The following is a 14,805-nucleotide window of genomic DNA, read 5'->3' as shown; positions in this document are numbered from 1 at the left end:
ATATATTGGACGGCTATATTCGGACACCGGGAGTGTTCCGGGTGATTTCGGAGAAAACCGGAGTACCAGAAGGGTTACCGGAACCCTCCGGGGAAGTAATGGGCCTTATTGGGCCTTAGGGGAGAGAGAGGGCTGCGGCCTAAGAGGTGGCGCCCCCCCCCCCCACATGGGGGGTCCGAATTGGACTAGGGAGGGGGGCGCGGCCCCTCTTTCCCTCTCCCTCTCCCCCTCTTTCCTTCCCCCTTAGGGTTTCCTAATTGGATTAGGAAAGGGGAGTCCTACTCCCACTAGGAGGAGGACTCCCCCTCCCCTTGGCGTGCCCCATAGGGCCGGCCGGCCTCCCCCTTGCTCCTTTATATACGGGGGCAGGGGGCACCCTAGGACACACAAGTTGATCATTGAGATCGTTCCTTAGCCGTGTGCGGTGCCCCCTGCCACCATGTTCCACCTCGATCATATCGTTGTAGTGCTTAGGCGAAGCCCTGCGTCGGTAGAACATCAAGATCGTCACCACGCCGTCGTACTGACGGAACTCCTCCCCGAAGCTTTGCTGGATCGGAGCCCGGGGATCGTCATTGAGCTGTACGTGTGCTAAGAACTCGGAGGTGCCGGAGTAACGGTGCTTGGATCGGTCGGATCGGGAAGAAGACGTACGACTACTTCCTCTATGTTGTGTCAACACTTCCGTTACAATCTACAAGGGTACGTAGATCATACTCTCCCCCTCGTTGCAATGCATCACCATGATCTTGCGTGTGCGTAGGAAAATTTTGGAAATTACTACGAAACCCAACAGTGGTATCCGAGCCAGGTTTTATGGTTTGATGTTATTTGCACGAGTAGAACACAAGTGAGTTGTGGGCGATATAAGTCATACTGCCTACCAGCATGTCATACTTTGGTTCGGCAGTATTTTTGGATGAAGCGGCCCGGACCGACATTATGCGTACGCTTACGCGAGACCGGTTCTCCCGACGTGCTTTGCACATAGGTGGCTTGCGGGTGACTGTTTCTCCAACTTTAGTTGAACCAAGTGTGGCTACGCCCGGTCCTTGCGAAGGTTAAAACGGAGTCAAATTGACAAACTATCGTTGTGGTTTTGATGCGTAGGTGAGATTGGTTTTGCTTAAGCCCGTAGCAGCCACGTAAAACTTGCAACAACAAAGTAGAGGACGTCTAACTTGTTTTTGTAGGGCATGTTGTGATGTGATATGGTCAAGACATGATGCTAAATTTTATTGTATGAGATGATCATGTTTTGTAACCGAGTTATCGGCAACTGGCAGGAGCCATATGGTTGTCGCTTTATTGTATGCAATGCAATCGCGATGTAATGATTTACTTTATCACTAAGCGGGAGCGATAGTCGTGGAAACATAAGATTGGCGAGACAACAACGATGTTACGATGGAGATCAAGGTGTCGCGCCGGTGACGATGGTGATCATGACAGTGCTTCGGAGATGGAGATCACAAGCACAAGATGATGATGGCCATATCATATCACTTATATTGATTGCATGTGATGTTTATCTTTTATGCATCTTATCTTGCTTTGATTGACGGTAGCATTATAAGATGATCTCTCACTAAATTATCAAGAAGTGTTCTTCCTGAGTATGCACCGTTGCCAAAGTTCGTCGTGCCCAGACACCACGTGATGATCGGGTGTGATAAGCTCTACGTCCATATACAACGGGTGCAAGCCAGTTTTGCACACGCAGAATACTCGGGTTATACTTGACGAGCCTAGCATATGCAGATATGGCCTCGGAACACGGAGACCGAAAGGTCGAGTGTGAATCATATAGTAGATATGATCAACATAACGATGTTCACCATTGAAAACTACTCCATCTCACGTGATGATCGGACATGGTTTAGTTGATTTGGATCATGTGATCACTTAGAGGATTAGAGGGATGTCTATCTAAGTGGGAGTTCTTAAGTAATATGATTAATTGAACTTAAATTTATCATGAACTTAGTCCTGGTAGTATTTTGCAAATTATGTTGTAGATCAATAGCTCGCGTTGTTGCTTCCCTGTGTTTATTTTGATATGTTCCTAGAGAAAATTGTGTTGAAAGATGTTAGTAGCAATGATGCGGATTGGATCCGTGATCTGAGGTTTATCCTCATTGCTGCATAGAAGAATTATGTTCTTGATGCACCGCTAGGTGATGGACCTATTGCAGGAGCAGATGCAGACATTATGAACGTTTGGATAGCTTAATATGATGACTACTTGATAGTTTAGTGCACCATGCTTAATGGCTTAGAATCGGGACTTCAAAGACGTTTTGAACGTCATGGAACATATGAGATGTTCCAGGAGTTGAAGTTAATATTTCAAGCAAATACCCGAGTTGAGAGATATGAAGTCTCTAACAAGTTCTATAGCTAAAAGATGGAGGAGAATCGCTCAACTAGTGAGCACGTGCCCAGATTGTCTGAGTACTACAATCGCTTGAATCAAGTGGGAGTTAATCTTCCAGATAAGATAGTGATTGACAGAATTCTCTAGTCACCATCACCAAGTTAGTAGAACTTCATGATGAACTATAATATGCAAGGGATAACGGAAACAACTCCCAAGCTCTTCGTGATGCAAGTGTTGATGGTTGACAAGACCGCTAGTTTCAAGAAAAGGGCAAAGGGAAGAAGGGGAACTTCAAGAAGAACGGCAAGCAAGTTGCTGCTCAAGTGAAGAAGCCCAAGTCTGATCCTAAGCCTGAGACTAAGTGCTTCTACTGCAAAGGGACTGGTCACTGGAAGCGGAACTACCCCAAGTGATTGGCGGATAAGAAGGATGGCAAAGTGAACGTAAGTATATTTGATATACATGTTATTGATGTGTACTTTACTAGTGTTTATAGCAAACCCTCAGTATTTGATACTACTTCAGTTGCTAAGATTAGTAACTCGAAACGGGAGTTGCAGAATAAACAGAGACTAGTTAAGGGTGAAGTGACGATGTGTGTTGGAAGTGGTTCCAAGATTGATATGATCATCATCGCACACTCCCTATACTTTCGGGATTAGTGTTGAACCTGAATAAGTGTTATTTGGTGTTTGCGTTGAGCATGAATATGATTTGATCATGTTTATTGTAATACGGTTATTCATTTAAGTAAGAGAATAAATTGTTGTTCTGTTTACATGAATAAAACCTTATACACCCAATGAAAACAGTTCGTTGGATCTCGATCATAGTGATACACATAATCATAATATTGAAACCAAAAGATGCAAAGTTAATAATGATAGTGCAACTTATTTGTGGCACTGCCGTTTAGGTCATATTGGTGTAAAGCGCATGAAGAAACTCCATGCTGATGGGATTTTGGAATCACTTGATTATGAATCACTTGATGATTGCGAACCATGCCTCATGGGCAAGATGACTAAGACTCCGTTCTCCGGAGCGAGCAACTGACTTATTGGAAATAATACATACTGATGTATGCGGTCCGATGAGTGTTAAGGCTCACGGCAAGTATCGTTATTTTCTGAACTTCACAGATGATTTGAGCAGATATGGGTATATCTACTTAATGAAACACAAGTCTGAAACATTTGAAAAGTTCAAAAAAATTCAGAGTGAAGTGGAAAATCATCGTGACAAGAAAATAAAGTTTCTACGATCTGATCGCAGAGACAAATATTTGAGTTACGAGTTTGGTCTTCAATTAAAACAATGTGGAATAGTTTCACAAACTCATGCCACCTGGAACACCACAGCATAATGGTGTGTCCTAATGTCATAACCGTACTTTATTAGATATGGTGCGATCTATGATGTCTCTTACCGATCTACCACTATCGTTTTGGGGATATGCATTAGAGACAACTGCATTCACGTAAAATAGGACACCATCTAAGTCCGTTGAGACGACACAATCTGAACTGTGGTTTGGCAAGAAACCAAAGTTGTCGTTTCTTAAAGTTTGGGGTTGTGATGCTTATATGAAAAAGTTTCATCCTAATAAGCTCAAACCCAAATTGGAGAAATATGTCTTCATAGGATACCCAAAGGAGACTGTTGGGTACACCTTCTATCACAAATCCGAAGGTAAGACTTTTGTTGCTAAATTCGGAGTTTTTCTAAAGAAGGAGTTTCTTTCGAAAGAAGTGAGTGGGAGGAAAGTAGAACTTGATGAGGTAACTGTACCTGCTCCCTTATTGGAAAGTAGTTCATCACAAAAATCTGTTCCTGTGACTACTCACCAATTAGTGAGGAAGCTAATGATGATGATCATGTAACTTCAGATCAAGTTACTACCGAATCTCGTAGGTAAACCAGAGTGAGATCTGCACCAGAGTGGTACGGTAATCCTGTTCTGGAAGCCATGTTACTTGACCATGACGAACCTACGAACTATGAGGAAGCGATGATGAGCCCAGATTCCGCGAAATGGTTTGAGGCCATGAAATCTGAGATATGATCCATGTATGAGAACAAAGTTTGGACTTTGGTTGACTTGCCCGATGATCGGCAAGCAATTGAGAATAAATGGATTTTCAAGAGGAAGACGGACGCTGATAGTAGTGTTACTATCTACAAAGCTAGAATTGTCGCAAAAGGTTTTCGACAAGTTTAAGGTGTTGACTACGATGAGAGCTTCTCACTCGTATCTATGCTTGAGTCTGTCCGAATCATGTTAGTAATTGCCGCATTTTATGAAATCTGGCAAATGGATAAACAAAATTGCATTCCTTAATGGATTTATTAAAGAAGAGTTGTATATGATGCAACCAGAAGGTTTTGTCAATCCGAAAGGTGCTAACAAAGTGTGCAAGCTCCAGCAATCCATTTATGGACTGGTGCAGGCCTCTCGGAGTTAGAATATACACTTTGATGAGTTGATCAAAGCATATAGTTTTATACAGACTTGCGGTGAAGCCTGTATTTACAAGAAAGTGAGTGGGAGCACTACAACATTTCTGATAAGTATATGTGAATGACATATTGTTGATCGGAAATAATGTAGAATTATTCTGTAAAGCATAAAGGAGTGTTTGAAAGGAGTTTTTCAAAGAAAGACTTCGGTGAAGCTGCTTACATATTGAGCTTTAAGATCTATAGAGATAGATCAAGACGCTTGATAAGTTTTTTCAATGAGTATATACCTTGACAAGATTTTGAAGTAGTTCAAAATGGAGCAGTCAAAGAAAGAGTTCTTGCCTATATTACAAGGTGTGAAGTTGAGTAAGACTCAAAGCCCGACCACGGCAGAAGATAGAAAGAAAATGAAAGTCATTTCCTATGCCTTGGCCATAGGTTCTATAAAGTATGTCATGCTGTATACCAGATCTATTGTATACCCTGCACTGATTTGGCAAGGGAGTATAATAGTGATCTAGGAGTAGATCACTGGACAACAGTCAAAATTATCCTTAGTGGAATAAGGAAATATTTCTCAATTATGAAGGTGACAAAAAGGTTTGTCGTAAAAGTTACGTCGATGCAAATTTTGACACAGATCTGGATGACTATAAGTCTCGATCTAGATACATATTGAAAAGTGGGAGCAATTAGCTAGAGTAGCTCCGTGCAGAGCATTATAGACATAGAAATTTGCAAAATACTTACGGATCTGAATATTACAGACCCGTTGACTAAAATTATCTCACAAGCAAAACATGATCACACCTTAGTACTCTTTGGGTGTTAATCACATAGTGATGTGAACTAGATTACTGACTCTAGTAAACCCTTTGGGTGTTGATCACATATCGATGTGAACTCTGGGTGTTAATCACATGGTGATGTAAACTATTGCTGTTAAATCACATGGTGATGTGAACTAGATTATTGACTCTAGTGCAAGTGGGAGACTGAAGGAAATATGCCCTAGAGGCAATAATAAAGTTATTATTTATTTCCTTATATCATGATAAATGTCTATTATTCATGCTAGAATTGTATTGACCGGAAACATAATACATGTGTGAATACATAGACAAACTTAGTGTCACTAGTATGCCTCTACTTGACTAGCTCGTTAATCAAAGATGGTTATGTTTCCTAACCATGAACTAAGTGTTGTTATTTGATTAACGAGGTCACATCATTAGTTGAATGATCTGATTGACATGACCCATTCCATTAGCTTAGCACCCGATCGTTTAGTATGTTGCTATTGCTTTCTTCATGACTTATACATGTTCCTATGACTATGAGATTATGCAACTCCCGTTTGCCGGAGGAACACTTTGTGTGCTACCAAACGTCACAACGTAACTGGGTGATTATAAAGGAGCTCTACAGGTGTCTCCAATGGTAGATGTTGGGTTGGCGTATTTCGAGAATAGGATTTGTCACTCTGATTGTCGGAGAGGTATCTCTGGGCCCTCTCGGTAATGCACATCACATAAGCCTTGCAAGCATTGCAACTAATAAGTTAGTTGCGAGATGATGTATTACGGAACGAGTAAAGAGACTTGCCGGTAATGAGATTGAACTAGGTATTGGATACCGACGATCGAATCTCGGGCAAGTAACATACCGATGACAAAGGGAACAACGTATGTTGTTATGCGGTCTGACCGATAAAGATCTTCGTAGAATATGTAGGAGCCAATATGGGCATCCAGGTCCCGCTATTGGTTATTGACCGGAGACGTGTCTCGGTCATGTCTACATTGTTCTCGAACCGTAGGGTCCGCACGCTTAACGTTACGATGACAGTTATTATGAGTTTATGCATTTTGATGTACCGAAGTTAGTTCGGAGTCCCGGATGTGATCACGGACATGACGAGGAGTCTCGAAATGGTCGAGACATAAAAATTGATATATTGGACGGCTATATTCGGACACCGAAAGTGTTCCGGGTGATTTCGGAGAAAAACGGAGTACCGGAAGGGTTACCGGAACCCTCCGGGGAAGTAATGGGCCTTATTGGGCCTTAGGGGAGAGAGAGGGCTGCGGCCTAAGAGGTGCCCCCCCCCCCCCACATGGGGAGTCCGAATTGGACTAGGGAGGAGGGCGCGGCCCCTCTTTCCCTCTCCCTCTCCCCCTCTTTCCTTCCCCCTTAGGGTTTCCTAATTGGATTAGGAAAGGGGAGTCCTACTCCCACTAGGAGGAGGACTCCCCCTCCCCTTGGCGTGCCCCATAGGGCCGGCCGGCCTCCCCCTTGCTCCTTTATATACGGGGGCAGGGGGGCACCCTAGGACACACAAGTTGATCATTGAGATTGTTCCTTAGCCGTGTGCGGTGCCCCCTGCCACCATATTCCACCTCGATCATATCGTTGTAGTGCTTAGGCGAAGCCCTGCGTCGGTAGAACATCAAGATCGTCACCACGCCGTCGTACTGACGGAACTCCTCCCTGAAGCTTTGCTGGATCGGAGCCCGGGGATCGTCATCGAGCTGTACGTGTGCTAAGAACTCGGAGGTGCCGGAGTAACGGTGCTTGGATCGGTCGAATCGGGAAGAAGACGTACGACTACTTCCTCTACGTTGTGTCAACGCTTCCGTTGCGATCTACAAGGGTACGTAGATCATACTCTCCCCCTCGTTGCAATGCATCACCATGATCTTGCATGTGCGTAGGAAAATTTTGAAATTACTACGAAACCCAACACTAACGCGGCTCTGCGCTGACGCGAAGATGTATATTTAAACATGGAAAATCATTTATTATACCATGGAAGTAAAGTGTGTCAACATGCGAAATCTACAATGGTTTCTCATGCTTGGACAGTGAACCACGCTTGCAACAAAACATTTTTTTCAAGGAGCACAATATATGGACCTAAACGGCAACATAACAGTACAATGACAACACAACGGGTTATCGTGCACAATATATAAACGGTTTCTCGTGGTTGGAGAGTGGACATGACAACATAACGAGGTTTTGAAAAAAAAAGCTATGAAACACAACATATTGAGATACAACTTTTTGATTGCTTCATATGATAGACACCGCTTTCAAACCGATTAAATGTTGGCTGGCGGGCTTGCCATTTCAATTGTCCTAGCTATGCATTACTAGGGGGAATGGACTAACACTATGTCAGTGTCATGCTAATGCAAAGATGCACATTTAGAGATGGAAACCGGCTGTTTTTAGCACTTCATCCAGAATCTCCAACGTTTTTTTATACTTGAAGGGTGGACATACCTCACAAGAAAAACATACATCTTCGATCACAATACCCGGAGATTTTTACTATGGCTGTGGAAGACATGCACAATTTACTAATGATGCTTTCTCGATGGTTCCCTGGTAGCACTAAAATTGCTTCATATGGTAGACATCGCTTTCAAAAGCGATGAAACATTGTTGACTATGCTTCTCACTTCGATCATCTCAGTTGTGCATTATTAAGAATTTGACTAACGCGGCTCTGCGATACCGCAAAGATGTATGTTTAAACATGAAAAAACGTCCAATCTACTATGGTCCATGGAAACAAAGCCTGTCAACATGCGGAGTCTGCAATGGTTTCTCGTGCTTGGCGAGTGGACCTGGCTTGCAAGGAAAGCTTTTTTTATCAAAGAGCACAATATATAGACCTAAACAACAACATAACGGTTTCTCGTGCTTGAAGAGTGGGCATAACAACATAACGAGGTTTAACATAAAACGAGAGCCATGAAATACCACATAATGACACAACTTATCGATAGATTCATATGATAGACATCACTTTAAAACCGAATAAACGTTGCCGGTCGAGCTTTGCCATTTCGATTGTCCTAGCTATGCATTACTAGGAAAATGGGCTAACGCGGTGCTAGTGTCATGCTCATGCAAAGATGTACATTTGGAGATGGAAACCCGACGGTTTTTAGGCATGTCACCCAGCTCGGAGGATGAACATGGCTTGCAAAGAAAATATACTTCTTCGGTCACAATACCCGGAGAATTTCACTACGAACATGGAAGGCATGCACAATTTACTAACAACATTACAAACTCAAAGTTAAAAGAAAAGAGCTATGATAACAGCAACCACGCTTTCTTAATGGTTTACCTAGTAGAGCACTAAAACCGCTTCATATATATGCTAGACATCGCTCTCAAAGCCGATGCAACCGTAACAAATCTAAGACAGGAATTTTGGGGCGAAGGAAATATTATTTTTTCCGCAGGCCAAAAAGTTGGGTTTGAAAGCAAGAAGGCCACCGCGTCGCCTTTTGGCAAGGCGCCAAGGCGTGTAAACAAAGCCAGAAGGAGAAATTCGCAGGTTGGAAAAAAAAAAGCGTTTTAAAAAGGGTCAAGTGGGCATGATGGCCGTGCTTCCAGAGGCTTCCAGGGGCAGGCAGTGCGTGGAGGAGAGGAGCGACCTGAGCCGAGAGAGGGAAGGAAACACCAGGAACCTCCTCCTCCCTCCTCTCCTCTCCCCTCTCCCCCTCCTCCTCCCCCGCGCATCCTCGAGCGAGCCCCTCCGGCCGGCGACGCGGGACGCGGCATGGCCACCGGCGGCGACAACGGGTGCGGCGGCGGGGGGGCGGCGGCGCCCGGCGGCGGCGACCTGTACGCCGTGCTGGGGCTCAGCAAGGAGTGCTCCGACGCCGACCTCAAGCTCGCCTACCGGAAGCTCGCCATGGTGAGCGAGAATCACGGCCTCATCCTCTGTTCCTCCGCTGTGCACGTTTTCGCGTTTTCTTAGTCAAATCTTCCTCTGCATCTACGTGGTACGTCCCCTCCGCTCTCGATTCGGCCGGGAATCGGGGAGGCGCCGCCGTTGATTGCGCCTCGCGCCATGGCGGCGAGGATGATTACCGGTCGCCGATCTCGAGTTTGGAAATTGGAGGTTGGCGCCAAAGTTCGTTCGTATTCCTGTAGCCCAACGGCGCTGCGGTCCTGTCTGCGCCCCATACTTTACGCGAGTTTGCGCCGGAGCTCGTGATCTTCGTCGATCCGGTGATTTAGATCCCCGGACGCCACGCCTGTAGCCAATTATTGGCGTATTTCGCCTGCCCTGCCATCTCCGTACTCGTTGAACATTGCTTGATTCCTCCCAAGTTTTGCTCTGTTCCAACTCTGAAACTGCTCTGTTTTTTTCTTCCTTCTTTCTGTTGTAAATTCAGCTGAACTTCTTGATCTGTGACCTGTTGCAGAGATGGCATCCGGACAGATGCTCGTCCTCCAGCGGGACCAAGCGCATGGAGGAGGCCAAGGAGAAGTTCCAGGAGATCCAGGGCGCCTATTCCGGTCTCAATCTTCCTTGCCTCTACCTCAACCCTCTCCCCCCATATTTATGTGCTCACAATCCACCCCACATCACTTTTTACATGTTGCAATAACAAACTGATTAACCCGCCGAACCGATCTAGCAAGCTAGTTGGCAAACTTATCGCATGGAGCCCTCGTGCTCCCTATCCATTGTTGTTCTTGTGCAGTCCTCTCCGATGCCAACAAGCGGTTCCTCTACGACGTAGGGGTGTACCAAGAAGAAGAAGACAGCGACGACAGCGTAAGGATCACGCATTGTAATCGGGCTTTCCGCCGGTATTGCTTATAGTGTGAGTGACATTTTCTGCTATTGTTTTGCAGATGCAGGGGATGGGGGACTTCCTTGGTGAGATGGCCCATATGATGAGCCAGACACGGCCAGCGGTAAGAACCATTCGCTTCACGGTCTCTGCTTTAGATGTTTTTTGTGATCTAGCATTAGTTGTCACTATCTTTGTTATTTTGGGTTTCGACACTGATTTTATCACCATACTTCGCTAACCATCATCTTATCTGTTTCGTTGTTCGTAAAATGTTTATCCTGGGCTTGGAAGAAGAACTAGGAAAAGGAAGAAAAAATAGTTATTTTTGTTCTTCGTCACCGTATCCTCTAACATGGATGAAAAAAATGCTGTTTTTGGACTGAACCCATTCTCCTTTTGGTTTCTTGGAGCCCTCGTCAAGTTTTATTTGTTCTACAAGAATCTTGCTGCTATTTGTTTAGAATTTTGTGCTATTATGGGAAAAATTGTTGGCATGGGGCGGGGTATGCTTTTCTGCTGCAAAATTCTGAGCTAAGCATAAAGTGAAAATTTTAAGTTTTTTTACTTTTCACAGCATAACTATAATGATTTGCATACATATTTCTTTGTCCATTGAAAAACTCGTCAATAAACATAACAAAGTTGTCCAAATATGAGTGGGCGAGTCATTAATATCTTGCTTAGGTTTACTTGAAAGATTTCAGTAGCTTAAAAAGATAATGATTTTAGTATGCATGTATTGGAAAAGGATTGTTGGAGTTCCATATCTTCCATGGTTTTTCTTGGATACCAAAAATGAAACTTGGGTGAACTTTTCTGGAATCAACTATAAAATGATATGTTTTTTTCCTGGACTCTCTTCATCCAAGGAAAAACATGACAATAACAATGAGCCTTTGGATTTGCAGAGGCAGGAGAGCTTTGAGGAGCTGCAGCAGCTGTTTGTGGACATGTTCCAGTCTGACATTGACTCGGGATTTTGCAATGGACCTGCCAAGGGCCATCATGACCCGTTCCAAACATTCTCGACCTTCCCTTCCTCGTCGCCATCTCCACCACCTCCGCTAGCTACAGAGGCAGAAGCAGCCTCATGTAACGGCATTAACAAGCGTGGCTCATCAGCAATGGGCTCTGGGAAGCCTCCAAGAACTGGGGAAGCGGGTGCGGGTTACGGCCAGCCTGAGTTTTGTTTTGGGGTAAGTATCCTTGCAAGTCCCTATTTCTTTGTCAATTTGGTGTGTTAGCTTTGCTTAATAAGTTCAGCATCAGATACCAAGCATAACCTCGTATACTGGAATATATAGGTGTTTTGCAACGATCCTTCGTCCTACTTTTGGCTTTTGGGTACCTTTTCCATTGTCCAGCATGACTGGCCATTCATGAGAAAGGGTTAGTTAGATAGGTAGCGACCTTTTGGTCTTTGTGCAGGTTCGTTCACCTGCATTGGATGGTGATAGGGGCCTACAGGGTCCCAGGTTGTGGAAGCCACTAGACGTTCACTTCTAAGCTAATTAGGAATTTCATCGCCATAATCATGAAACATTCTGGCCAAAATAAACGTGGAGGGCCCCGGTGGAACTTTTTGCATTGGATGGACCACCAACCAAGTGATGCAAAATCTAGCTCCACCACTGGATGTATTCTTCACACGAGGGCTTGCTTATCAGCTATGAGGTTTCTCGGTAGGGCCTTCGGAATGATTCATTAGTGGTACATCACTGTCTTTAGCGTGGCTCGCATGGTAGAACAGTCCGCTGAGCTACTTTTCTCGCGTATGTAAATTGCCTTTGGATAGGCTTTTTTGTATTGGCATGATGTGACTTCTTGTCTAATGGTCTACGTGATTTAGAGAAATTGCAAGTTTCCAGTGGGATAATGGCTTTTTAGCAACTAAACAGATAGATGGGGCACACATGACCTTTTTGCTTTATTGTAACGTTCGCCTTTTCTTAAAGTTGTTCTACGTCGTATGGTGCTGTTGCTGACTTGTTCACCGCCTGCTTTTATCGCCAGATCACGTGTCGTTCTGGCTACCTTAAATTGCCAACCAGTTGAATGCTTCATGATGAGGCCGCATCTGTTAACTGATGATATTCTGTATTTTCTATTGTTCTTTAAGAATCTTCAAAGTAGCGGTGCTGGTTGACACTGGTTGGCTCAACTTGCCATGGCGTACGGCGACAACACACGACAGTTGGTCTCGGATGTCCTGGTGGTTTAGTAACCAATAACAGACAAAAGAATATTTATGTTTTTGTGTAATCCTTCACTTAGTTTTCTGCAATGAGGTTAACTAATTTGTGTGGAGTGCTGAACAGTATCTGTGCTAGACATTTCCAAGCTGACCATTTCAACTTGTCTATCTGCAGAGGAGCGACGCCAAGCAAGCGCCAAAGGCGCGAGGCGGGAACACCAGCAGGAGACGAAACGGGCAGAAGCAGAAGCCGTCTTCGAAGCACGATGTCTCGTCCGAGGACGAGATGCTGAGCCCGCAGCAGCCCAGAGTAGTATGACCCTCGATGCGACCATCTGGTCCTTTGTCACCTTATGTCCTGACCATGTCAATGGTCACTCAGTATCACACTGCAGCCGGCAAGTAGAGCGCCAGCGCCGGAAGCTGTTACAACGAGGGGGGGTTGCTTCGTCAAAGGCTATGTAGGCCCCCCTTAGAAGGTTTGTAAAAGAACCTAGCGTGTAAGACTCATTGATGTTACCGCATTCTTCTTTCTCGGTTTGTGCCGCTGTGTTGTTGTAATTGGGCATTGGATTCTCGATTGATTCAGTGTTCATTGTTATTATGATGGAGGGAGAAGGCTCCTTGTTGTGGGGATAACTTGACCAAACTATGAGTGGCATGGCACTGAAAGAGCAAATGTTTTACTCCCTTCGTTTCATAATATAAGATCGGTTGTACGATCTTATATTATGGGCCGGAGGGAGTAGCATTTACATCTTCAGTCTGACTGCCCATCAAACAGGGCAGATCAGATAGATGTTTTTCCTACTTGTTCTGTCTTACAACCAGATCACTCTGTTATCAGTCAACAACTGAGCAACCTCAACAGTACCTGTACCATGGCGCTCTTTTTAGTACCACCTCGCCAACGTGAGGAGAAAGGGACGGGGAGCAGGCTATATAAGCAAGTTATGGTGCAACCTTGAAACGTACTTACCTGGACGGGGTCCACGGCCGATCATGAAGGGCCGTGGCTTAGGCTAGTGGTCCATATTACACTTGGTGAATGCGATGGCTTACCATCTTCCCAAGCGGGAGAGTGGATGTCATAATTTGTGATAGAGGGGGTACGGCCTCCAATTCTCAATATAAAGTTTTCACCTGTTTCTGCTCTCTAGCAAGGACAGTTTGATAGAACGTTCTGGAGGTAGTTTTTTCTCCTGTTCGTTACCTGGGCATTGGATTTTTGATTGATTCAGTGTCCGCTGCACTTTTTACAGAAAAAATAACAAGCAAATGTGACATGAAAGAAAGTTTTGTCATATCTCAAACGTTACATGTGGTGCAAGCAAACCAGACATCGACCGTGAACAAATAGCATCATTTAGACGGCCCGCCATATGTGAACCTGCCGTTGGGGCTGATCAGGGACACGGTGTACACCTTGTCGTTCGTCATGTAGGGCGTGAAATCTTGCGGGGCTCGGAACCTCTTGCCATCTTGATCCAGAAACATGATATTGCTGAATGATGCAGCTTTCACGTTGCTGGGACGGAAACCGCTCCCCATCGGGGCCAAAGGACTAGCTTGAGTCAGCACAAAACCTCGGGCTTGTATCTCATCTGCCTTGTCGGCCAAGGTGGTGAACAAGGTCTTCGGGAAACGACCGATTAACTTTGGCTTCGACCCGAACCCACAGTGCACAAGCCAGTCTCCCGTTGCTTTGTCCTACACAAACTCCGAAACCAGAAATTTGGTTGGCCTGGAATTGCAACTCTGTACAAATTCATATTGCAAGATAAAGATACATTATGTTTACCTTGAAAACTTTTAGGTTGATGGTTTGCTTGGCTCCATTGGGGTTCGAAACGGGGCTCAGTTTAGTTCCTGGCACTATGGCACCTTTCTCAGGAACATAACCTGCTGGACAGGTTAAATCGTAGCAGCCCGTCCATCCTTGGTTATCGCTCTATGAAACAATTTTAAAGCAATTAGCAACAAGAGAAATTACCCCAACACATTTTTTTGAAATGCATGACGTGTTGTTCTTACCGTCCAGTAAGTGAAAAAGCGAGTGTCTGTATTACCACCATACTGCCATGGATAAGCCTGTGGATTAAATAAAATTAGTTGGGAACATACTTGTACTACCATACACATATAGTAAGAAAATA

The 14,805-nt window shown here is 44.6% G+C and overlaps 1 protein-coding gene and 1 pseudogene across 1 annotated transcript; both read left to right on the top strand.

Moving 5' to 3' along the window:
- Positions 1 to 9,252: 9,252 nt before the first annotated feature.
- Positions 9,253 to 13,256, top strand: LOC123128646 (dnaJ homolog subfamily B member 6). Its single transcript, XM_044548716.1, has 6 exons — positions 9,253 to 9,563; positions 10,078 to 10,171; positions 10,360 to 10,433; positions 10,514 to 10,576; positions 11,364 to 11,651; positions 12,825 to 13,256. The coding sequence occupies exons 1-6, from the start codon at positions 9,426 to 9,428 to the stop codon at positions 12,966 to 12,968; spliced, it is 801 nt and encodes a 266-aa protein (XP_044404651.1). The 5' UTR covers positions 9,253 to 9,425; the 3' UTR covers positions 12,969 to 13,256.
- A 364-nt stretch (positions 13,257 to 13,620) lies between these two features.
- LOC123132901 (uncharacterized) lies at positions 13,621 to 13,770 on the top strand (annotated as a pseudogene).
- Positions 13,771 to 14,805: the final 1,035 nt, after the last annotated feature.

This window comes from Triticum aestivum, chromosome 6A (genome assembly GCF_018294505.1).
Source record: "Triticum aestivum cultivar Chinese Spring chromosome 6A, IWGSC CS RefSeq v2.1, whole genome shotgun sequence".
NCBI lineage: Eukaryota > Viridiplantae > Streptophyta > Magnoliopsida > Poales > Poaceae > Triticum > Triticum aestivum.
This window is presented reverse-complemented; position numbering and strand designations above follow the sequence as displayed.